The sequence below is a fragment of the Fusarium proliferatum genome, assembly GCF_900067095.1.
Source record: "Fusarium proliferatum ET1 genome assembly, contig: FPRO_scaffold013, whole genome shotgun sequence".
In the NCBI taxonomy this organism is placed as follows: Eukaryota; Fungi; Ascomycota; class Sordariomycetes; order Hypocreales; family Nectriaceae; genus Fusarium; species Fusarium proliferatum.
Window position 1 is genome coordinate 177,405 of NW_022194802.1, and position 21,148 is coordinate 198,552.

The 21,148-nt window shown below is 49.2% G+C and overlaps 12 protein-coding genes across 12 annotated transcripts; 6 read left to right on the forward strand and 6 right to left on the reverse strand.

The window, feature by feature from the left end:
* Nucleotides 1-59: 59 nt before the first annotated feature.
* Nucleotides 60-1,524, reverse strand: FPRO_12673 (uncharacterized protein; the record flags this gene model as incomplete). The annotated part of the gene is made up of 7 exons (XM_031223215.1): nucleotides 60-131; nucleotides 189-260; nucleotides 312-362; nucleotides 411-710; nucleotides 761-856; nucleotides 911-1,245; nucleotides 1,299-1,524. The coding sequence occupies 7 exons, from the start codon at nucleotides 1,522-1,524 to the stop codon at nucleotides 60-62; spliced, it is 1,152 nt and encodes a 383-aa protein (XP_031088596.1).
* A 464-nt stretch (nucleotides 1,525-1,988) lies between these two features.
* Nucleotides 1,989-4,443, forward strand: FPRO_12674 (uncharacterized protein; the record flags this gene model as incomplete). Its single annotated transcript, XM_031223216.1, has 7 exons — nucleotides 1,989-2,003; nucleotides 2,058-2,262; nucleotides 2,313-3,075; nucleotides 3,130-3,202; nucleotides 3,258-3,475; nucleotides 3,537-3,693; nucleotides 3,751-4,443. 7 exons carry the CDS (start codon nucleotides 1,989-1,991, stop codon nucleotides 4,441-4,443), a joined length of 2,124 nt encoding a protein of 707 aa, XP_031088597.1.
* A 132-nt stretch (nucleotides 4,444-4,575) lies between these two features.
* On the reverse strand, nucleotides 4,576-6,128 carry FPRO_12675 (uncharacterized protein; the record flags this gene model as incomplete). The annotated part of the gene is made up of 2 exons (XM_031223217.1): nucleotides 4,576-5,337; nucleotides 5,388-6,128. 2 exons carry the CDS (start codon nucleotides 6,126-6,128, stop codon nucleotides 4,576-4,578), a joined length of 1,503 nt encoding a protein of 500 aa, XP_031088598.1.
* Nucleotides 6,129-6,596: 468 nt separating this feature from the next.
* FPRO_12676 (uncharacterized protein) lies at nucleotides 6,597-8,312 on the reverse strand (the record flags this gene model as incomplete). Its single annotated transcript, XM_031223218.1, has 4 exons — nucleotides 6,597-6,800; nucleotides 6,868-7,005; nucleotides 7,062-8,041; nucleotides 8,102-8,312. 4 exons carry the CDS (start codon nucleotides 8,310-8,312, stop codon nucleotides 6,597-6,599), a joined length of 1,533 nt encoding a protein of 510 aa, XP_031088599.1.
* Nucleotides 8,313-8,889: 577 nt separating this feature from the next.
* On the forward strand, nucleotides 8,890-9,144 carry FPRO_12677 (uncharacterized protein; the record flags this gene model as incomplete). The annotated part of the gene is made up of 1 exon (XM_031223219.1): nucleotides 8,890-9,144. The coding sequence occupies one exon, from the start codon at nucleotides 8,890-8,892 to the stop codon at nucleotides 9,142-9,144; it is 255 nt and encodes an 84-aa protein (XP_031088600.1).
* A 662-nt stretch (nucleotides 9,145-9,806) lies between these two features.
* On the forward strand, nucleotides 9,807-10,736 carry FPRO_12678 (uncharacterized protein; the record flags this gene model as incomplete). Its single annotated transcript, XM_031223220.1, has 1 exon — nucleotides 9,807-10,736. One exon carries the CDS (start codon nucleotides 9,807-9,809, stop codon nucleotides 10,734-10,736), a length of 930 nt encoding a protein of 309 aa, XP_031088601.1.
* A 716-nt stretch (nucleotides 10,737-11,452) lies between these two features.
* On the reverse strand, nucleotides 11,453-11,779 carry FPRO_12679 (uncharacterized protein; the record flags this gene model as incomplete). Its single annotated transcript, XM_031223221.1, has 1 exon — nucleotides 11,453-11,779. One exon carries the CDS (start codon nucleotides 11,777-11,779, stop codon nucleotides 11,453-11,455), a length of 327 nt encoding a protein of 108 aa, XP_031088602.1.
* A 446-nt stretch (nucleotides 11,780-12,225) lies between these two features.
* FPRO_12680 (uncharacterized protein) lies at nucleotides 12,226-13,609 on the forward strand (the record flags this gene model as incomplete). The annotated part of the gene is made up of 5 exons (XM_031223222.1): nucleotides 12,226-12,262; nucleotides 12,318-12,331; nucleotides 12,394-12,418; nucleotides 12,464-12,872; nucleotides 12,919-13,609. The coding sequence occupies 5 exons, from the start codon at nucleotides 12,226-12,228 to the stop codon at nucleotides 13,607-13,609; spliced, it is 1,176 nt and encodes a 391-aa protein (XP_031088603.1).
* An 11-nt stretch (nucleotides 13,610-13,620) lies between these two features.
* FPRO_12681 (putative acyl esterases) lies at nucleotides 13,621-15,390 on the reverse strand (the record flags this gene model as incomplete). Its single annotated transcript, XM_031223223.1, has 1 exon — nucleotides 13,621-15,390. One exon carries the CDS (start codon nucleotides 15,388-15,390, stop codon nucleotides 13,621-13,623), a length of 1,770 nt encoding a protein of 589 aa, XP_031088604.1.
* A 418-nt stretch (nucleotides 15,391-15,808) lies between these two features.
* Nucleotides 15,809-16,939, forward strand: FPRO_12682 (uncharacterized protein; the record flags this gene model as incomplete). Its single annotated transcript, XM_031223224.1, has 2 exons — nucleotides 15,809-16,056; nucleotides 16,114-16,939. 2 exons carry the CDS (start codon nucleotides 15,809-15,811, stop codon nucleotides 16,937-16,939), a joined length of 1,074 nt encoding a protein of 357 aa, XP_031088605.1.
* Nucleotides 16,940-17,481: 542 nt separating this feature from the next.
* On the reverse strand, nucleotides 17,482-18,798 carry FPRO_12683 (uncharacterized protein; the record flags this gene model as incomplete). Its single annotated transcript, XM_031223226.1, has 1 exon — nucleotides 17,482-18,798. One exon carries the CDS (start codon nucleotides 18,796-18,798, stop codon nucleotides 17,482-17,484), a length of 1,317 nt encoding a protein of 438 aa, XP_031088606.1.
* A 483-nt stretch (nucleotides 18,799-19,281) lies between these two features.
* FPRO_12684 (uncharacterized protein) lies at nucleotides 19,282-20,853 on the forward strand (the record flags this gene model as incomplete). Its single annotated transcript, XM_031223227.1, has 1 exon — nucleotides 19,282-20,853. The coding sequence occupies one exon, from the start codon at nucleotides 19,282-19,284 to the stop codon at nucleotides 20,851-20,853; it is 1,572 nt and encodes a 523-aa protein (XP_031088607.1).
* Nucleotides 20,854-21,148: the final 295 nt, after the last annotated feature.

Consider the following 21,148-nt stretch of genomic DNA (forward strand, 5'->3'; position numbering starts at 1 on the left):
CAAGCGCCTTGATAGATTACCATACAAGTGTCTTTGATGATCGCGTAGTTATCAAGAGGCTACCAAATTAATACAGGTTTAATCGTAGACCCATTCTCCATATCATGAATTGCCTTTTCGAAATCTCCAACCTGTGATAGATTAACCTTCTGAAAATATGACCATGGGTGATTCACGATTTGACTTACAGGATAAAACTTAATAAGACGCTCTATCGGAAACTGGCCTTTCTGGAACCACCGAATCATGCGAGGGATGTACTTTCTCAAATGTCAGCTATTGACCGTCGCTTTCAATGGCTAGAGACTTACATCCTCAGGAAGCACACCACCTTCCATACTACCCATAAGCTGCTTGCCTGTCTGCTGAGTGTGAGCCATGAAATGAGTACCTTACTGTAAGAAACTTACAACCATGAAGGGAACAGCCGAGATCTCCAAGCCAGCTGTCATCGGTGCAACACCGAGAAGAATCATCTTGCCCTGGTTGGCGGTGAAGTCAAGACCTTGCTGGATCAAAGGCATCACGCCGGTTGCGTCAACGGTAATTGTACTTCCAGAACCACCTGTTATTTTTCGAACTTCATCACCGAGATTGGCGACTGATGATGTATCTATGCCGTGGGTTGCTCCCAGTCTCTTTGCCATCTCGATTCGCGCAGGGACTCGATCGATGCCGATGATGTTTTTGCAGCCTCTGAGTTTCGCACCCTGATTCCATGTTAGCTTTCTCGTCATGATGAGTCGACGGCTCAATGTACCATAATGGCTGCCAGACCAACACCACCCAAGCCCATAATGGCAACCTTATCATCCGGTTTTGCAGCTGCCAGTTCGGTGATAGTCCCTGAACCAGTCTATGAAACCTACGTTAGCTCTCTTACGAAAACCTCATCGCCGCATGACCTTACTTGTATACCGCATCCCAAAGGGGCAAACAACTTCAGATCCTCCGGATGTGTAATTAAGTCGGTGACATTCACAAGAGACGTTTCTTGGACCCGTGTGAGCTTCGCAAAGCTGGACTGTCCAAAGAAAGAACCCCCAACCCTCTGAGAAGTGGGCTTTGAAGTCTGGAAGGCCTCTCCAGAACCCGAGAAGTTGAGGGCAGTGAATTCGTGACAGTAGCCAGGAGCGCCGAATTTGCAGTTGTGGCATTGGGTACAGAACGCAAAGGAGAGGAGAACGGCATCCCCAAGTTTAACCTTGGTGACCTTTGAGCCGACAGCCCTGACGTAACCAGCGCCTGGTATGATTAGACTCTATAGACGATCTGAGTAGAGAGTGCTTATAGGATACCTTCGTGACCCAAAACGCGTGGGTATGGAGGAACAGGAAATCCTGGAGTTCCATCAGGGTCAGTTCCACAGCCCAGATCAGTATGGCAGACGCCTGAAGCAACCATTTCAACGACAGCCTCGTTTTCGCTGGGAGCTTGGAGCTGCAGCTGCTCAAGTTTCCAATGTCTCCTGCCATCTTGAGGGGCATGGGCTACGATGGCAGTGGTGGATTGAATGGAGTCCATTGTGGTGAGTGGCGCTGTTACTGTGATGGCGACGAGAATGTGAGGCAGTTTGACGGTAGCAGTATGATATGCTACAGAAGCCAAGAACGAAGTATTGTGTGCGGCGGACGATGAATTCGTGAGGTGCATACAAAGAAAGTCAACTATTATTGTCCATGCAATGTCGGCGGACCAGGGCCATGGCGGTCCGCCGTACCGAGCATACCAGCGTTGACAAGATCCCACGCGGAGCAACCGTCCCTCCAGGGTCTTAGCTGAACCTAGACATGCACCCCGCGCTTCCCCGCAAAGACCATAATTGAGTTTATCAACGGCCGGGGCCCCGCATCGGAGCCCGGACCGCACTTGAGCCAGACAGACAGACGTTAAAAGATTAATTCTCAACGGCTTTCAACAAGACCATTGAACCTCATACCAATCCAGCAACACCTCAGAGCATTCAATTCGAAAAGGCATAACTGAAAATGTCGACTGTTACGGTATGCCCCCCGTTTCTCCAGTCAAGGAGTTTATTAATTGACGATTTACTGTAGCTTTCCAAAATACTTCCGGCTACTAACGGTAGTCAGGAACATGTAGTTACGGAGCTTCCATCGCATATACCAACAAAGCCGAAGGAAGCCAATGGCTTCACCAAATCTAACGGCCATGCAGCCGTCGTTCGTTCCACGCCCAATGTAGTCGACAACAAAAGTGAAGCTGTTGGTGACTTTGGCTGGGGCCATTGGACAGTTCGGGGTACGGCCTCATCAAAACATTTGCCTGATATCTTACTAACATTTCGTCAGACGTTCTCATCCCGGCAAATGCCGGCCGGGGACTGGTCAAGAAATATCATCAGCGACGGACTCTCTACCAGTACTTCGCTCTATCGCTCTCCGGCCTCTGGGCCTTTTACAATCTTGAGAGCACGTCTTACCGCGCAGCTGCACTGAGCTTCCTATTCCCGGGCGCAGGCTTCACTGCAGTCGCCACTCTTGCGTCGACCGCCGCGTTCCTAGCTACTCTGGTCTTGATCCCCGTTACCATCTTCGTCTGGTTCGCCATGGGCGGTATCGCGTTCCCCATTGGTTTATGGGTAGGCTCCAGCATTGGAGCTGGCTACCTTGCCACAGACTCCCTGTTCGAGCCCTCAGCCATCTTGTGGGCTGCCTTCTGCTACACTGGAATCTTCTGGCTCATGAGTAACGCTCGCTCTCTCAATGCTGCTGGATACTCCAAGGCACAGGAGCGCAATAAGTACCTCGTCCAAGCTGTTGAAGAGCAGCTTGCCAATGCTACACCTGCACCCGCACCTGGTTCCCGTGAGCTCTCTCTGGATACCCTTCGTCATGTGCAGCATATGCTCGAGAGAGGACTAAGTCCTCATGACGACTTTAGCTTCCACGATGTCATCGATCAGTTCCAGACCGGCGCTGTTAGATACCAGCTCTACGGTGTTGTCGATGTCCTTAGCTTGTATCAGTGTCATTACGCTCCTGGCTTCCATGGCTACCTCTCCAAGGCTTCTCAGAACTGCATCGAGAAGAGTCTCCAGAAGCGAATCATGAGGTCAGTACTTCATCATCTACTAATTCCTGCAACTAGATTCTGATATTCATCTAGCTACTGGAAGTGGGAGTCAATCTTTGGCAGGTTTACCCTCAGCGATTGGGACCCTATCAAGAAGGACAATATTGTAAGTACTGACCCGTGCAATATTACGCCGAGGTGGCTTTGCTGACTGGACGTAGATGGTTACTGGATACCTCAGCTCCGCTATCGGTCTATATGAGCAAGCCTCTGGCGATCGCCGCTATCACCAGAAGAACGCCCTCGAATTTGTTATCGACGATGGCAAACACTACAAGACCAACTTTGAGGGACTCGCTGATGCTCTGCATGAGAACATGACCGACAACCCCTACTGTCTTTATCCCTGTGAGCCCAACTGGACTTACTCTCTCTGCAAGTATGCTACACCACCCCCCGGCAGCTATAGCTCGAGCATTAGGTGCTGACCACTTATTTAGTCTTACTGGTATGGCTGGCCTAGTCATCTCTGATCGTATCCTGGGTCGCGATTGCGGAGAGAAGCTCAGGAACCGCTTTGAACGTTCTCTCGAGGAGGAGTTCACCGAATGTGATGGTCGTATCCTCCCCATTCGCAGTGAATTTACAGGTCTCACAGTGAGAAAATCACATCGACACTATTACGTTCCATGCAGCTAACTCATTGCGACGTAGCTTCCCGGTCTCTGCGGAACTCTCACCGACTGCATCAACGCCATGCTCCTGACCGCTTACCTCCCCCATCTCGCCCATCGCAACTGGGCCATGATCCGAAAGGAATTCATCAAGTACGACAGCAAGGGCGAACTGGTAGTCAGAGACTTGAAAGGTGCCGACAAGATGGATCCGGGTAATTACCGCGCCGGCGAGGGTCCCCTCCGCGCATTCATCGCCGCAACAGCCGCCGAGTTCGGCGACGAGAAGATCCGCAAGGAGGCCCTCGAACAGCTCGACAACGTCTACTTCCCCGTCGAAGCCACCAAGACAGGATCTCTTCGAAACAAGGGCCTCTCAGCTACTACTCAGGTGATTGCCCTCATGGCACGTCTCGTTAAGCAGCGTGACTTGGCCAATGCTACGCTTCATGGTCCTTCCAAGGACGCTTTGAGTGGACCTATCCTCGAGGAGGCGCCTTTTCCAGAGGTTCTGGTTGCCAAGGCATATAGTGAGGATGGAAAGAAGCTTGATTTGGTTGTGTACAATGGAAAGGAGGCTGGAGTTTTCAAGCTTGGGTTTGAGAGGCTGATCCCTGGCCAGCAGTACTCTATCAACACTGGAGGATCTGTCACAGCAAACGGAGCTGGCAAGGCTTTCATCGATGCGAAGATCAATGGAAGAACTCAGATCATCCTGCAGCCAGTCTGCTAAATTGGATATCAGGAGCTGCACTCTCTTCGTTTAAGATAATCTGGGAATGTATTCGTTCTTTTCCGGTAGCTAGTCTATCTATTCACAACCTTTCATATCAATGCCTCACATTCAGACATATCGTGATAAAATCTAGAGTCCAATCTTGAAGCCACCTGGCCAGTACTTCTGGAAGATCCGAGAAGGATCATACTTGCGAGAGATCTGAAGCAGCTTCTGTTTATTCTTCTCCCCATAGCCATCATAAACATTCTGAAACCCGGCGGCATCTCCCATGTAAGTGAAAGGATCATACAGACCAGCCTTCTGGGTAGCATTAGCAATTGCCCAAGTCGTGTCCTCCATCCACTTGAACACAGCTTCGTTGTGCTCATCGCCACTCCACTCAACAACCTCTGCCCAAGCAATGTACGTGCCCTTCTTCTCAACGTCCAAACCTAGAGCATTACCTCCCGGGTTGTACTTCTTAGAAGCTTTTGTCCAGAGAGAGCCGATGGGCTGCCAGTCAACAGAGATGAGTATGCGGTCCTCAGCGGGCAGAGCCTTGTACAAGTCGGGAAGAGCGTTGAGGAAGCCATCGTTCACAATTTGCACGCCTTTGAGTAGCTCCTCGTATGTTTTACCCGTAGTGGTACCGGCGATGAACTGGTTGTTGATCTTCGGTGTGACGAGTTGGCCAGTCTCATCTGAGAACTGAGCCAGAGTCTTTTTCTCGAACGTGTTGGAAATAGCTGGAAGGTCGAAAAATGGCCGGAAGCACTCCGGCTCCGGGTCTGAGTCGCTGTCGTAGAAGAGAATTGCACCACCAATAGTGGTCTCCTCATCAACTGCAATAACTTGAGGAACAATATGTGCAAGAGGGTCAGTATTGAATGCCGAGAAATTTGCAACAGCCTGCAGTTCTGTAAGCGCCAATGAAGTAATTCCCTTACAGTGCCTCATACCTTCAAGAATCCAGGTATATCAGTGACACTATATATACCAGCGTAAATCTGATCCGATGGGAAAGTGGCCAGTTTGAACTTGGTAACGATGCCAAAATTATTAGATCCGCCCTTCAGTGCCCAGAACAGATCCGGATGAGATTTTGAAGTGACTGATATGACCTTGCCGCTGGACACCACGAGCTCATACTCGAGTACATTATCCGCAGCCCATCCTCGCTGGTTCCCCTGGAAATTGATACCTCCTGCGAGAAGCAGACCAGGTACTCCGACTGGAGAGAGACGACCACCTGCGACTGCAAGCTTGTGCTCGCCTAGATAACGATAAACCTGGCCCCAATCCAAGCCAGGTCCAACCCAGGCCGACTTCTTGTCTTTGTTCAATTCGAGGGTTGTCAAATTGGACATAACGAAGAGCGGGCCTCCATCAATATTGTTGGCGCCTGCGATGGCCATGTGTCCACCTCCGCGTAAACCAAAGGATGTATGACCAGTACCCATCAGCTTGACTGCTTCAGCAACATGCTTTGCGCTGGTGGGACGGAAAACACAAGCTGGGTCTAGAAGCTCATTGTTGGACCAGAACTTCTGCGACTCATACTCATAGACTGCGTCCTTGGGGTAAAAGGTCTTGTCGGGAAAGGCATGCTTCAGTGCATCGCAGCCAGACTCTGTCTTCTCTTCCGCGATGGCAGGGCAGGTTGCTAACGATAGCAAGCTGAGAATCGTGCTGATCAGCATGACGAGCAGCATAGGATGATGGACAGTTGATGAGAGGATGAAGGATAAAGCCCATTGAGGTTGACCGCTACAATTGAGATTTTAATGGGATCGCCACGAGCTGGTTGCCGGATTAATTCGCGGACCTGCATGGCCCAGCATTTTAGCAACTGTGGGTGCATCGGTGTTTTTACTCGAGATGGGAGGTGATGATCGCTAGACGACCCAGAAACATGGACGTGGAGTTTGGTGGAAGCCGCTGATTTGACGGCTTACGGGCCTAGTCGGCCTCCATAAATATTCCGCCCTACCCTCTTGTAACCAATAGCTCTTAGTGTTTATAATTTTAAGAATAATACTATGGCAAGGCATAAGAATTATTAGAAATAGAAATATAAAGTTAATTTTCATAATAATTATCCTTCTAAATTACTACAAGCAGCTAGTTTAGAAACTTAAAAAATCATATAGAAAACAAGCCTGGTCTACTTATGAACTGTATCTTGGAGAAATCCTGACCTGAAAGCCCTTTGGCTTTACAAACCAGTAGTTAAAGGTAGACCAGTCGGTCCCCTTTTGTGCTAAATCTCCATCAAGCTCATAGTTGAATTCCCGGACAATCTTAGGAATCAGCTTGGAGATCTCCAACATGGAGATGTGTCTGCCCAAGCATGTTCGAGACCCAAGACCAAACTAGAGGAAACGGAAAAACGGGGATTAGTCAAGAATCTTAGTAAGTAACAAGGGAAGAAATTCTTACTGGTATCCAGTGACGGTTCATGACCGAAAGTTGTTCCTCATCGGTGGTGAGCCATCGTTCTGGCCTGTAAATATCTGCATCAAGGCCGTAAATAGACTGGTTGCGATGTTGAACCCAGGTGTTGATTCCAACAATTGACTACCAATATCATGTTAGCCTAGAGATCCTGTGACACAAGGCCCGAATATGCATACACCTTCAGGGAAGAAATGTTCACTGATAGTGGCCCCTCCCTTGGGCACAACACGTTCCAAGGGCAGGCCTGTGGCAGGATGGAGCCTCAATGTCTCCTTGATGACCGCTTGCAAGTATGGCATCTGCTGAGTCTCTTGAAACGTCGGTTTCTCAGACAGTTTGCCCTCCATGTAGTAGTGATCGATCTCTTGCTGCAGTGCAGCGAGGCATGGAGGGGTTTTCAGTAGATAATACAGGATGGCAGACAGCGTAATGCCAGTTGTGTCAGAGCCAGCAACCATATTGGCAACGCATCCCATGGTGACATTAGTGGACGTAAATTTGTCAGGACTCTGCTCATGCTTCTCGAGGAATTTGAGAAGAAAAGGCTCTGCAGAAGTAGTTTTCTTCTCTGCCGAGACCCCCGTAGGGGTTTTCATGCTCTCGGCCACTCGGCTACGTGTAAATGAAATGACATATGCGCGACCCGTACCACTCGAGCCAGCATAAGAATTCTTCACAGAGAAAAGAAAAGGATGAAGTTTGCTGTATATACCTACAGGTGCAGCATAGGAAAGAAATGCTTCAAGGGCTTCCATAACGCCGCCAACGTCCTTACCGCTGTCGAGGAAGCCTAGCCGTTTACCATATGTAATAAGTCCGATAACGTCAAATGCATAGCACTGAAGCCAATGGCCCATATCCAGAGGCCATCCCGTTTGGGAAATCTCTGACAGACGTTGGACGAAGAGGTCTGCACATTCATCGACGTAAGGTTCGTACGAGATGAGAGACGACATGGAATAGTTGTTTTGGAAAAGTCTTCGATGATAAGCGTGCCTTTTGGTATCTCGATCGGCGAAAAGGCTCACTTCCCCTGGAGCCACCCAGGCATCATACCATGATGACTTGGGAAAAGACTTTTCCAACCCGTATATTGCTTTTATTGCTGTCGGATCGTTGATGCTATAGCGACGGGGCCCGTATCGGACAACCGGTCCTTATAGTGCGTTTCACGTTAGTCCAATCACTAGTCTTAAGCTTTCGCTATTTTACTAACCATATTCTCTGTGCAAAGCCACATTGTCTCTTTCAAAGTGACCTTTGCAGAGACGCCAGAGGTACCACGAGTCGGTGAAGCGAGCAAGAAATGGGCCAGGGATAGACTTGAGTGGAGAAAAGAAGTAACCATAGACCAAGGTGGCTAGTTTCAGCAGACCAGAGGCTAAAACTAAGCCCAAAATCAAGTCTAGCAAAGAAATGTCTGTCATGGCGAAAGCTGTTACTTGGAATTCCCAAAAGTGTCTCAGCTCAAGATGGGGCCTATCCTCAACTACCGAGTGCTGCATAGATTATATAGACAAATCCCAATCGTTGTAATTGATGCATCGGATTTGCCGGTTTGCTCTTCCCCGCTCGGCATTGACGGTTTTGGCTCTTCCCATTCCCCTGCAGACACAGACGGCGGGAACTAAATGATTCGCGAGGAAATGCAAACAATCTTGTTCTAGGTGGGATAGGAAGTTCGGAAGATCCGGCTAGGAAGTCTGATAGCAAACGTGATCTGGGGTCATTTGCCAGGTTCTCGGAACTTCCGAGCAGGACAGATTTTTGTTCGAGTTAAGTTTCGGCCATAATCACTTCAGCTTCCGTCATCGTTCTTTATAGCCCGCGCTATCCGAGCGGAGTCTCCAATGTCAAGCTTTTTTATAGCAAGGCTGTGTCTATTAGCTTGTAAGTAATAATAAAATCAGTCTTTAGGGCCAGCCATTGGTTGTGGCATCCAGTGAATTGAGTCATATTAGCTACCCGAGCTTAATCTAGGGTATCCGCCCCCACGCTGTCATAATGTCTAGACCATTCGCCATTGAGAATATTGGCTACAGGGATTACAATATATACACCATTATATCAGCTTCAGTACCCATTATCATCTTCTTCTATCTGGACACAATTAATTGCAACCCTAAGGCTCTCAATAATACCTTGGTAGAAGCGAGTATGGCCCTGGAAGTGATCTCGATGATTACCAAGATGGATAGTTCGTTCAATGCAGGTGAACAGAATTGGAATCACGATCTGGAAGAAAAGCAACACGCATAAACAAGCCATAAATTTCAGCTGCATTTAATTTCCAACAAGAGACCAAGATAGAAAGCTTTTGCACCATAAACAGATAGTAATATCTACATACTATACTAACCTAATATGTCTGCAGAACGGCAGTAGGAACTATGTCCCCAGACCTCTCTGTCATCTTCATATTAATGGACATTAAGTGCTGGTAGAAATTTCTCTTGGATATAGATAGACAGATGTTATTACTTAGGGTATACTGCTGAGCTCTATCCAAGCTGAATAACATACAATAATCTTTGCATGAATTTAAAAAAAGATGTCATAGCGGGCCGCGCATCACCATCTCCGTACCCCTGATTTCTTCAGCCGCTCCAGGGCCCTATTTCAATAGCGTGCACGAAAATCTCTTTAGCGGCCAAACTATCGATTTTTATGCAGGGGTTCACCAATCGCAGCGCTGTCATTAAAATGAGACCACCAAGCGAGTCAGCAGCCACGCTGGAACAGGTCTAGTCAGCCAGCTGTGACAGACGGCCTCTGCGGAATTCATTGATCGGGGACGTTATTTATCAACGCTCCCCCCAAGATCTAACCTTAACGTCGGAGTTCTATCATTGTCTCACCCATTCGCTCATTTACGGGTTTCTAGTCTCTCGTTAAAGATAATTCCACGTGTCAACGTCATGATGAACTCCAAGACACTCCTCAGCGTGCTGGCTTGTCTCAGCGTCGGTGTTTCTGCCGGACCCTGCAAGCCAGTTACTTCTCAAGCTACTCAGGTCACCTCTGCAACGACCGAACTGTCTACGTCGATTGACCTTACCACCACCATCTCTGCCTCCGATGTCGCTTCTACAACTGAGCTGAGCTCTCTGACAACTGAGGACTCTACTACCGAGATTGCAACGACGACTACCGCTGCTGATACTACCACGGAGGCCCCCACCACAACCACCGAGGAAGCAACAACAACAACAACCGGTGCAGCACAATGTCCTACCCCCTCTGCTTGCAACAACCTCGGCTTTGACTGGGCATACTACAGCAACCCTGCTCAAAACACCGACACGACCTACTCCAGCTTCGTGCCCCAATCCTTCAAGCAGGTCAACCCCATTTACGTCGGCACGACCCGCCAAATCGGTGGCCTCTTCCAGCCCAGCAACGCCGCCCAGTCAGCCCCCATCTATGGCTCGACACAAGATCTCGCTCTCGACTACTTCGCTCTTAACCATCACGGTTATCTGTATAGTTGCGACGCTGGTACCTACAAGTTCGACATTCCTTACGCTAACGACGCCGTGTACCTGTGGATTGGCGCAAAGGCGTACGCTGGTTGGAACTCTGGTAATGCTGACGCCAAGGCTCTGTATAACCAGCCCGACCATATCGCTGGTAGCGCACACTTTGAGATTGATCTCCCTGCTGGCGTATACATTCCCATTCGATTCGTCTATGGTCAGGCTCAGTATGGCGGTGGCTTCACCTTCACGGTCACAGCCCCCAATGGACAGGTTCTTGTCGGTAATGATGTTACTGCCAGTCCATATGTTGTGCGCAACTCTTGCGATGGCATTCTAGCGCCTGCTTATCCGCCTTTTGGCCAGGAGATTTAAAGTTGAGGCCCGAAGGAGTATGTGAAGGCATGGTTCATTCTGTTCGTGACAATAGCTGCCGAAAGTTAAACTCGGCTTTATATAAAGATAATATTAATTAAAGAACCTGACGCATGCCATCCTGGCCGAGCTTCACGGTGGAGTTTCGCGTGATAATATGTGTCAGAGCATGTGGGGTGCTCATTGATGTTTGCAAATGTGACCCAAGAAATACCCGGATACCCGGATATCCGATTGTTGAGCCATCCAGTGCTAGAAACGTCCGCGTAATACACCGGCAACTTTGAATAATGCACACGTGGTTGCTTTCCTTAGTTTAAGGAGGGGGGCATCAGCCTGTGTTGTGCAATGATATCTCCAGCTTACCTTAAAAGGTTCGTTGTTTTCGAATGGTCTAGGAGGTAGTGTATACACGATGCACATAACTAAATCTTCTGTGATTGTATTGGTGCCTATGTGCTATGAGTGGAGTAGACCGTTTATCTCGGCTTTTCTCTTCATAGCCTGAATTGAAAATTAGATGGAAAGAAACGGTTGTACATTCAAACTCGTCACATCATGTCCAATAAACTTTGATCACGATGAAATGAACTTTGAAGAGACTGAGCGTGCTTGAGTCTGAGTTAACAGTGAGGCGAATGCGATGCTTCTTAGCTATCGACACACCCTCCTATTATTATTAGAATTCGACTGGACTAGATTTCTCTCTATTACCCTCATTCCGTGTTGTCAACACAGGCAGACATCACCATCCGCATAAGCCGCCAGTCAGTGTCAATCTCTCTCTCCTCGCAAATCTTCATCGTCTCTTCCCTATGCGCAGTCCAATCACATCCGGCCGCAAATACATACAGCGTAAGCATGTCTTCAAATTCAGTGTATGTGATCTGAGTGAGCTCCAAGTTGTAGGCTCGCATTACGTCGTCGAATCTTGGCTCCGGGATTGAACTCTCTGGCCTGCGTGTGAAATGAAAAGCCATGCGACTTTCGCCTGGTTCTGGGTCTCGAACTGTGATAAGATTTAAGAGGCTGATGAAATCCATTGCGGAGTGTGATGGAGGAATTGTTTTACTTGGGTTGAGTGAAGTGTGTCAAGGATGGACTGCATGAGTTGATGATCTGGAAAGGGGTGTACTGAGCGATGGCTTATATGCAGTCTTGACATAGCGCCATTGAGACTGATGTCTGATTCAATCACATTTGCGCTGCCAATGCAACTTATTCACACGCGGGGACTGTTAGTGACACAAAGGGCGTGTTTTTCAGTGATTGCATCGCCTTGTGGTAAGCACTAACCCTTCACGTCGATTTGTCGGAGAGATTCAATGATGTGATAGGCGGGTTCATTTCCGTGATTGACTCACCAGCCATGAGATTTGTCAGCGCTCATCCTCAACACAATACATATAATCACTGGACTTGCGAAACCGAACTGACCTTCTAATCATTAATGACATCGAAACACTGTTGCATGCAGAACACATTCACTATGCACGATATCCCAGAGTTTGAGCTGGATCGAGTTGGTGAGTACGATATTGGCTGTGACATATGACTCACTTTTTGACTGATAATCGACAGCTCGGAGCTACGGTGTAAGCAGCCAAGGAAGAAAACAAAAGAAAAGATGACCGAGACTAAAATATCGCATCTGTAGCCAAGAGCAAAAATCGCATTACATGGTGAGCAATTCCCCCCTTTTGACCCAACATTCTGACGATATGCAGGGTCTGCACCACATGCCCTCTCCCTGGACAACCTTCGAGATCTCTCCTCCACCAAACTCAGTCCGATCGACACCAACATCTCACTTTCCTATGCCCCGTCCCTCGGATCAGTCGAGCTGCGCCAACGCCTTGCAGAGATCTATTCGACCGAAAGCGCACCACTGACAGAGGACAATGTGATCATCACGCCTGGATCAATCATGGCCAACTATCTTGTGCTGAGCACGACATGCACCAAAGGCGACCATGTAATCTGCCAATTTCCGAATTATGGCCCTTTGTATCTCTTGCCTAAATATTTCGGCGCCGAAGTGGAGTTTTGGGTCGGGAGAGAAGAAGAATCGTGGCATCCTGATGTTGAGGAGCTCAGAGCACTCATTCGGCCCGCCACTAAAGCCATCATTCTAACGTGAGTCTCTGTGAAAGATCTCGCAAGGATTGCTGACAGCATTGAGAAATCCGTGTAACCCGACAGGAACGGTTCTCGGCCAGGAGATGCTAGAGCAGATCAGAGATCTGGCCAAGAAGCATAACATCACAATCTTTGGCGATGAAGTCTTCCGTCCTCTGTTCCACGACAACACTCCAACTCCACCATCCGTTGTCTCTCTAGGATACAGCAACACCATCACCACTGGATCAGTCTCCAAGGCCTACTCACTCCCGGGTATTCGCATCGGCTGGATAATCTCACCTGATCGAGATATCCTACAACGCATCATCGCAGCTCGGGACTACACGACTCTCAACGTTTCACGCATCGACGATGCCATCGCTCTATTTGCCTTATCCCCCGATGTGCTTCCTAAGATCGTTGCACAGATTCTGGAAACACAAGGCAAGAATATTGACCAGTATGATCGGTTTGTGAAGAGGAACTCGGACAGATGCAGATGGGTTCGCCCGCGAGGTGGCGGAACGGCTTTTATACACTTCTCTGGGTCAAACGGAAAATCGATTGATGAGGTTGCGTTTGCAGAAAAGCTAATCCAGGATTTTGGCGTCGCTGTTATTCCAGCCAGTGCTGGTTTTAGTGAGGAGGGAGTTGCTGATTACGAAGGCTATCTCCGTCTGAGTTTGGGACAGAGAGTGGAAGCAGTCGCCGAAGGACTCCGGGCTATTGAGTTGGCTATTCAAGACTTCTAGTCATTGACTATCTAAACAAATGGTAGAATAACATGGCTAGCATGCTCCCCACCCATGTGAACCTCATGTTTCCCATGGTTATCCAAATGCTCCAAACTTCCAAAATTACTGACACCAATATTCCTACCACAAACAACAGCCCTGATCGACTCACCGGCCTCATATTCAATGCCCATGGCCCAAATACCGATATCAAGTCTCACAACATCCCCAGGCTTGATCTTCTCAATCCTTTCATGAGGGTGGAACGGCCAGTGCGGATGCATACTCTTACTCTCATCTATCTCACGATGCGATGCCCGGAGTACGCCCATCGGACCGCGATACACAACAACTTCTATCTTTTCTTGGGGCGTCATTTCTTCGAAGGATTGCTTGGGGATACCCTTCCATGGAATATTGAGGTTCATCATGACTTCTCCGTTGGCGTCAAGTTTCTCAAGGGTCACGTACACGTCCATGTCGTCGTAGTCGGGACAGGACATGTAGAGAACTGCCTTGGGGAGACCCACTAATCTTGTTGTCTGGTCGAAGCGGTATATGAAGCCGACCTGATCATCGGTTTCAGAGATGTAGCTAATTGTTGATGTCTCGGTTGGCTGGTTGAGAGAAAGCTTGCTGTCGTGCGTAAAGTACAGTTTCTTGTAATCCGTTCTCGGAATGGGGAAGTTCTCCTCGACAATGTTCTCGTATGACTGAGGCTCCTTCTTGCCAAATCGCAGAACAGCCGTGCGGACCTTTGGCACCTTGTCCCAGCCGTTGTCCTTGCCCTTGAGGAAGTGGTCAAAGAAATCAAGCAGCTCAGTCCTCGCTTGCTCATTGCCCCAAATGTCATACCACTCTTGCCAAGGGTGAAAGCGGAGCCACTTGTGAGGTGTATCAACTTCGAGCCAGCCTCGAATAGCACCCATGCCGTGCATTGTGTTGGTCCATGTACCGGTTATGTAAGTAGGAATGTTGATCTTCTTCATATCTGGGCGCTTGTCGTTCCACCAGTCATTGGCAAGAGGATGTTGTTTGAACATCTCTCGGAAACTCTCAATCCCGCTGTGGCCTTGCATCATATACTTGACGATGAGTTTATCGAATAGGTCGCCGGCATAAATACCTCCACGGGCAAACTGCTCACGATACAAGTCGCCGCAGCCTTCCCATGGAGCAATGGCCTTGAGACTGGGTGGGCTCAATGCTGCGATGAACCACTGTACAATAGCCAGATGCGAGTTTCCTGCTAGTCCAACAGAGCCGTTGCACCAAGGGAGTTTGGCAATACTCTCAATGGTGTCGTATCCGTCCTCAGCTTCTTGAGTTCCCATGATGACCAAGGTTCCCTCACTATCGCCTGAGCCGCGAGAGTCGATGTTAACAACAGCGTAACCGCGAGGAACCCAATCAGCAGGATCAGGCGCCTCAAACTTCTCAAGCCCAGAAAGGGTCTGCGGTGGAATACCAAGATTCCAAGGAACCATGAGCTCTAGAGATAAAATGCCATTGAACTTCTTTCCGAAAGGTGACCAGCAGACAATAGCAGGAACAGGCTCATCCGTATTTGGTGGGCGATACACATCAGCGTATAGTGTGACGCCATCGCGCATCTTGAACGCAACATCATGTTCAACGAGAACAGCTGAAGGTAATGGCCGTGCTTGGGGACTATCGTGTTTCCAACCTGCTGGGAGGACTTCTGAGTGAGGGTTCAGTCCAACGTAACCGCCATGGCCGACTTTGGGAGCACTGATAGGCTCAATTGGGACTGTGAAGGGGAGGTTTGTGAGAGGCATGATGTTTGCAATGACAAGGATCTAGTTGGTAATTCTGTAACCTCGATTTTACGAGCCTTCATAAGCCTATTCATAGTCGATGCCGGAGATGCCAAAGTGGATTCCGAGGTAGCGAACCGGCCGGTGGACTTGTCGGCCCCACTGCGTATGGCGCGGCTCGGAATCGGAGTCTCAAGGCGGGGGAGAGTGAGGATTGCCGGGATGCCGAGCCGAAGCGACGCTTACACTTCGGAATCAGCCATGACAACTCTGGTGTAAGGCAAACATACCCGTTGAAGAGAACAATAAGAAGAGCAGATTGAACTTTCTCAACCCGGATAGTCAAACAGCTCACAACACAAAGACAATACCCAAGATTGATAATAGTGTTCACATCACCACTTTTGACCTTTAGTCTTTCGCTCGTCTCTCCACCAAAATGGTCGCCAACACAGAGCCCGCTGGTTACCAAGCCACCTCCGCTTTGAAGTTCGCCGAGCCCACTTCCAACAAGCCCATCCAAGCCAAGCCCTCTGGCCCAAACAAGCTTTTCGCCAACCCAGGCACTACCTTTGGCGACTGGCGAGATGACCTCTACCGAGATGGCTTCGCCGTCATCAAGGGAGCCATTCCACTTGAAAGAGCTGAGAAATATGGTGATGAGATGCTCTCATACCTCGAGACCTTGTAAGTCACCCAACACAACTTAGTCACTTGAAGACAAACCATACTAACAGAGATCAGCAATGGCGGCATGGGCTTCAAGCGCGACGACCCCAGCACCATAAAAACAGAGACTCTCCCCGTCATCACCGAAAAGGGCATGATCACAGGCTACGGCGTCGCCCACGAATCCTTCGCGTGGGCCATCCGCCAAGAACCCGGCGTCATCGAAGCTTTCGAGCGCGTCTACGACACCAAGGACCTAATCGTCTCCTTCGACGCAGTCAACACCTCTTTCCCCAACCGCAAAGACGTCAAGGTCAACAAGCCCTGGCCCCATCAAGACCAAGACCCCGAGAACCCCGGCTTCCGTTGTCTTCAGGGCCTTGTCAATATCTTCCCCAACGGTGATAAAGACGGTGGTTTGATCGTTTGCAAGGGTGCACATCTTCTCAGTGAGGAGTTCCACAGGGATTTTAAGGATGAGCCGAACAAGATCTGGGCTTGGACTCACGAGTGGTATGGTTTTACAGCTGAGGGTATGGAGTGGTTGAAGAATAAGGGCTGCAAATGGGAAAAGGTCAATGCGGGACCTGGAGATCTTATCGTCTGGGACTCGCGCACTCCTCATTACAATGTTAGTCCTGAGGGTACGCAGCCCAGGTTCTGCACTTATACTTGCTACATGCCTGCTGCGGATGCTACACAGGAGGATCTGAAGAGGAAGAAGGCTGCGTTTGAGAACCTGCAGGGAACCACCCATTGGCCTAATGCTATGCATGTCGGAGGAATCCCTGTCTTGAGGAATGGAGAGCCTTGTCCCTATAACACTAACATGCCGAGGAAGGCCCCTGAGTTGACTGATCGAGGATTCCTGTTGACTGGCATTCCGTATATTACCGTATAGGATATTTTCGTTACTTAGCATTAGTCTAGTTATTCCTTCTATCTTCTTGTTAAATTGTCATTGGGTTTTGTAGAACGAGTTCTATTGTCTTGTGTTTAAGATCCTTAGGCTTCGGCGACCATCAGTTTGGCTTTGATTACTCTTTAGCATCAGTGATTATCCAATTTGCGTTTCCTCTTCCCAGCCTTGAACAATACATCAACAGAAAGGCGTCTCTTATGGCTTTCTCTCGATTCCTCTCTTTCAAGTAAACAGCTTGTCTGCCATGCATGTCTTACGTTATACGGCCAGCCAAGGAGCCCTGAGCGAATAAAAGCCATTAAGGTCGAATCACCATATGCTGCGATGCAAAGAGAAAATCAGGTTGCCGATGGAAGTCCGACGTCGACTTGCATCATATTGATGTGTTTCCGTTCTATAATTTGCTTAGCGGTGTGGCTCACGTCACGAATAAGTTACACAATTATGATAGCTTAATTATGAAACCTTTCATTAACAACTAGCCTTTAAGTTAAGTTGTAATATATAGAAGCTAATCCTACCTACCTCAATATCTTATTGAGCCAGGCAAACTGGTACCTGTTCCACTCTTGCCCAGCTCCAACTTGGACGTGATATCCAGCTGTTCCATTAAAGAATTTATAAGTTGCCCTATCGCCAAGTGCGTCTCTAACAACCTCTGGTTGGCCGGCAAAGAACCCCTCGAACTCGGAATCGACGACAAGGACGGGTACCTTGATCTTGTCAACCACGTCCTTGATAGTGTACTGCTTAAGTGATTGGAGCCATAGATACGGGGAATGTTGTTTGAAGCACCACAATCCGTGTCCCAGACCCCAGCGCATCATTGTAGGCGCTTGTGGGCTATCCAAGAGCGGCAAGACAGCCTCGTCGAATTCCTCTTGCTTACCCGCAGCAAAAAGCTCTTCCATGTCTGGGCCCAGCTGACTGGCATATCCCTCATAGACATCCCACACGCCGCCATTGAGAATAAGAGCCTTGATTCGAGGCTCAAACGCAGCGGCACGAGCAGCTAGATACCCACCCATTGAAATGCCAACAAGGACCAGCCTGTCTTCATCGACGAAGCAGCCTTTGCGACTCAGCAATTCGTCTATCACTGGCGTGAGAACCTTCTCCCAATCTGGGATAAAACCAATGTCATCGTTGCGGCGAACAGTGGGCTGCCCTGGCCCTTCGTAGGTCATGACATTCCAGCCACGGGCTAAGGCTGGTACGACGAACGAGTGGTAGGAATCTTCCTGGCTTGCATCGTATCCGTTGCCGATAACCAAGGTCGGCCGTTTCACATTATCGGCTGCGGATGTGTACCAGATTGCTTCAATGGTGAAGTTGTCGGTCGGGATCTGGATACGTTCGCCAGGAACGGGCAGTGTAGCAAGCGCCTTGTCGAACGCAGCGCGTTGCTCGAGCCAGAAGCTATTGATACGCGGATCCGTCCAGTTGGCATGGTTGTAGAAATCGGCCTGACGGTAGTAGCTTGATGCAGCAAACCAGGCTTCCCGGACATTCAATGGATCGTACGCATTGTCCGAATCCTCTGCTTGACTTTTGGTGTATTTGGCCAAGGCGTGGAAGGTCTCGAGCCAGCTGGTGAAGTTGCCGGCCTTGACGTGCTTCGCTGCGGCCAAGACGTCGTTGACGTCGCCAGCCCCGAAGATGGTGTTTCCAAGGGTAAAGAGCAGCTCGAAATGGAAGCTTTCATCTTTGCTCAACAGAATTATGGGATCCTCTGGCTCCTTTGGAGAGGGAGATGGCGTAGAGTCGCGGGGAATAATGGCGCTTGAGGCTATCGTTGCCCCCACGAGAATGGCACTGAACAGGGAAGTTGCCTTCATTTTGGAAGTGACTCAGAAGTAAGTGTGTAGTAGAGAACAATGAGTAGAGATGCGAATGAAGATATTGATCATATTGCAATATTCTCGGCGATGCCCTGCCTTTTATCTTCATTTTCTTCTCGCAATCGGTTCCAGCGAACGCAACCCATAACCGATCTACACTTACACCATTACCCAGCCCTGCATGGAGCCGGCTTGCGATTGGTGTTTTCCTAGTGCTTACCGCAGCAACTAGGACGGATAAGGCAATTCCTTTGCGATTGGTCGCCTTGTAATCCTTCCCCCCAGCCTAGTTCCCGCTACGCCACGGCTTACGCCTCTCCCGTCGGAAACACTGCACGGAAATCCGACCGATGAGGAAACCTGGACTCAAACTTGACAATCTTTGATTTGTTCGCAAACACTGTCTAATTTCTTGGATGCGCCGGCCGCGTGGCAACTCTCACCTAGAAGGAACATACTCTTGATCATTGCGCAGTAGACATGGTCAACAATGGCCCCTCAAAGGGCTGCTCGACATGTCGCAAACGACGTGTTAAATGCGACGGGGATAGACCCAGCTGTCGGGAATGCCTCCGGCTGCGACGGGTGTGTGGAGGTTACGAATCAAAGAAGAAGACTACGGGGATTCGGTTCAAGGACCAGGGCTCGCGGTTCAGAAGCCCTCACCAGTCGATAACGCCGCCAGAATGCGCAATGCAGGCTGTCATACCAGCAACTATTTCGCTCAACGACGAATCGTTCGCTGTCTCCTTCTTCCTCACCTCGATCGCGGGCTTAGGACGCAGCTTTCGCTCGACCCAGGGTTTCCTCGAGCCTCTTTTCCCTGCCGTAGCCAAGGAGCATCCGGATTCTGTCCTCTCGACCGTCCTGACCGCCGTGTCAACCAAGCTCTGGAGCTTGTGGAAATCCCCAACAAACACCTATCGAACGCCTCATCCTCCATTTACCAGGGCGTTGAGTCGCCTGCAAGCAGCTCTCAATGATCCCACCGAACGGTTAAAGGACAGTACCGTACTCAGCGCCATCTTGATGCACTTCTACGAGAGCCTCGCTGCTCGATCGACGCATCAGCAAACCATGCGCGTCCACCAGGACGGGGCTCGTGCATTGCTGGAGCATGGCGACGGGAGCGTCCAGGACTCGGATTGCCGCGCATACTTGAGGGGCTACCTGCGGCACTGTGATGTGTCGACATATATGGAAGTGCAACCAGACGACACCTCGGGCCTGGATGTTTGGTTCGATGCAGGGTTAAATTATTCTATGCCAGCTAGCCCGAATGCAGTCTTGGACCTGGTCGGGCTCTCGATTGCCGATTTGCAAAAGAGACTATCTACCTTTATGTGCGGGCTGGCCAAGAATAACCTGGATGGTCTGACTCTCGCGACTTGGTGGCAGGACGCTTCCTCCGTTAACGCACAACTATTGGATTGGGTTCACCTAGTGCCGACCTCATGGCAGCCTTATAAAAGACCCCTAGAAGACACCTTTGCTTACTTCGGGTTCTGCGATATATACCCAACCGTCCAGATTGCCACCATCTGGAATGTATGGCGCGTTTGCCGGCTCATGGTTCTGCGGATGAAGTTCTATCTACTTGCGAAGGCGCCCTCCGACTTACTGCAGCAAACTATCTTGATTGCTACTAAGGATGACGGTTTCCCAGATCCCAATCACGGCAGGGAGTTGGTGGACTCCATCTGCCGGTCCATACCATTTTACCTGGGGAACCGCCAGAATCACGGAGGTCTGCACGACTTAACGGACCCAGCGATCAGAATCCCCAACTACCACGACGAAGACTTGGATGAAGCCATACGTACCCAGTATCTCCAAGGGGATCAGGCAATGAGTCTCTCTGATTACAAGCGACATATACTGATTCAAGGCCCTTCGCACGCACTGCTTCACTTGAATAGCCTGATCAAAGTGCTGTCAAAGGAGGGCGGAGATCTTATCTGTCGTGGGCTACATAGGGACAAAGTTGTCTGGATGCAGGAACAGTTTCTCCGGGTCTGTAGACTTAATAACCCAGTTAGTCAGTTTAAATAGTATTAAATTATATAACCCTTATAATAAGTAACACTTTAGTAAAAGGTATATCTTAAACTTCAAACTATTACTAATATGTAATTATATCTTTTAAAACAAAGCTATATAGAAAGCTTTTAAGTCTTTATTACTAACTTAGCAGAGTTAATATAGCTTGCTTACTACTCTATCTTAATGCTAGTATCTGAGAGTTGTTAAAAGTGTTTCTGTCTGTTTTTGTCTTATTATTAAGCTACTTTAAACAAGACCAGGGTAGCTTTCTCCGTGTTTAACAGCCTTCGTATCACGACTATTC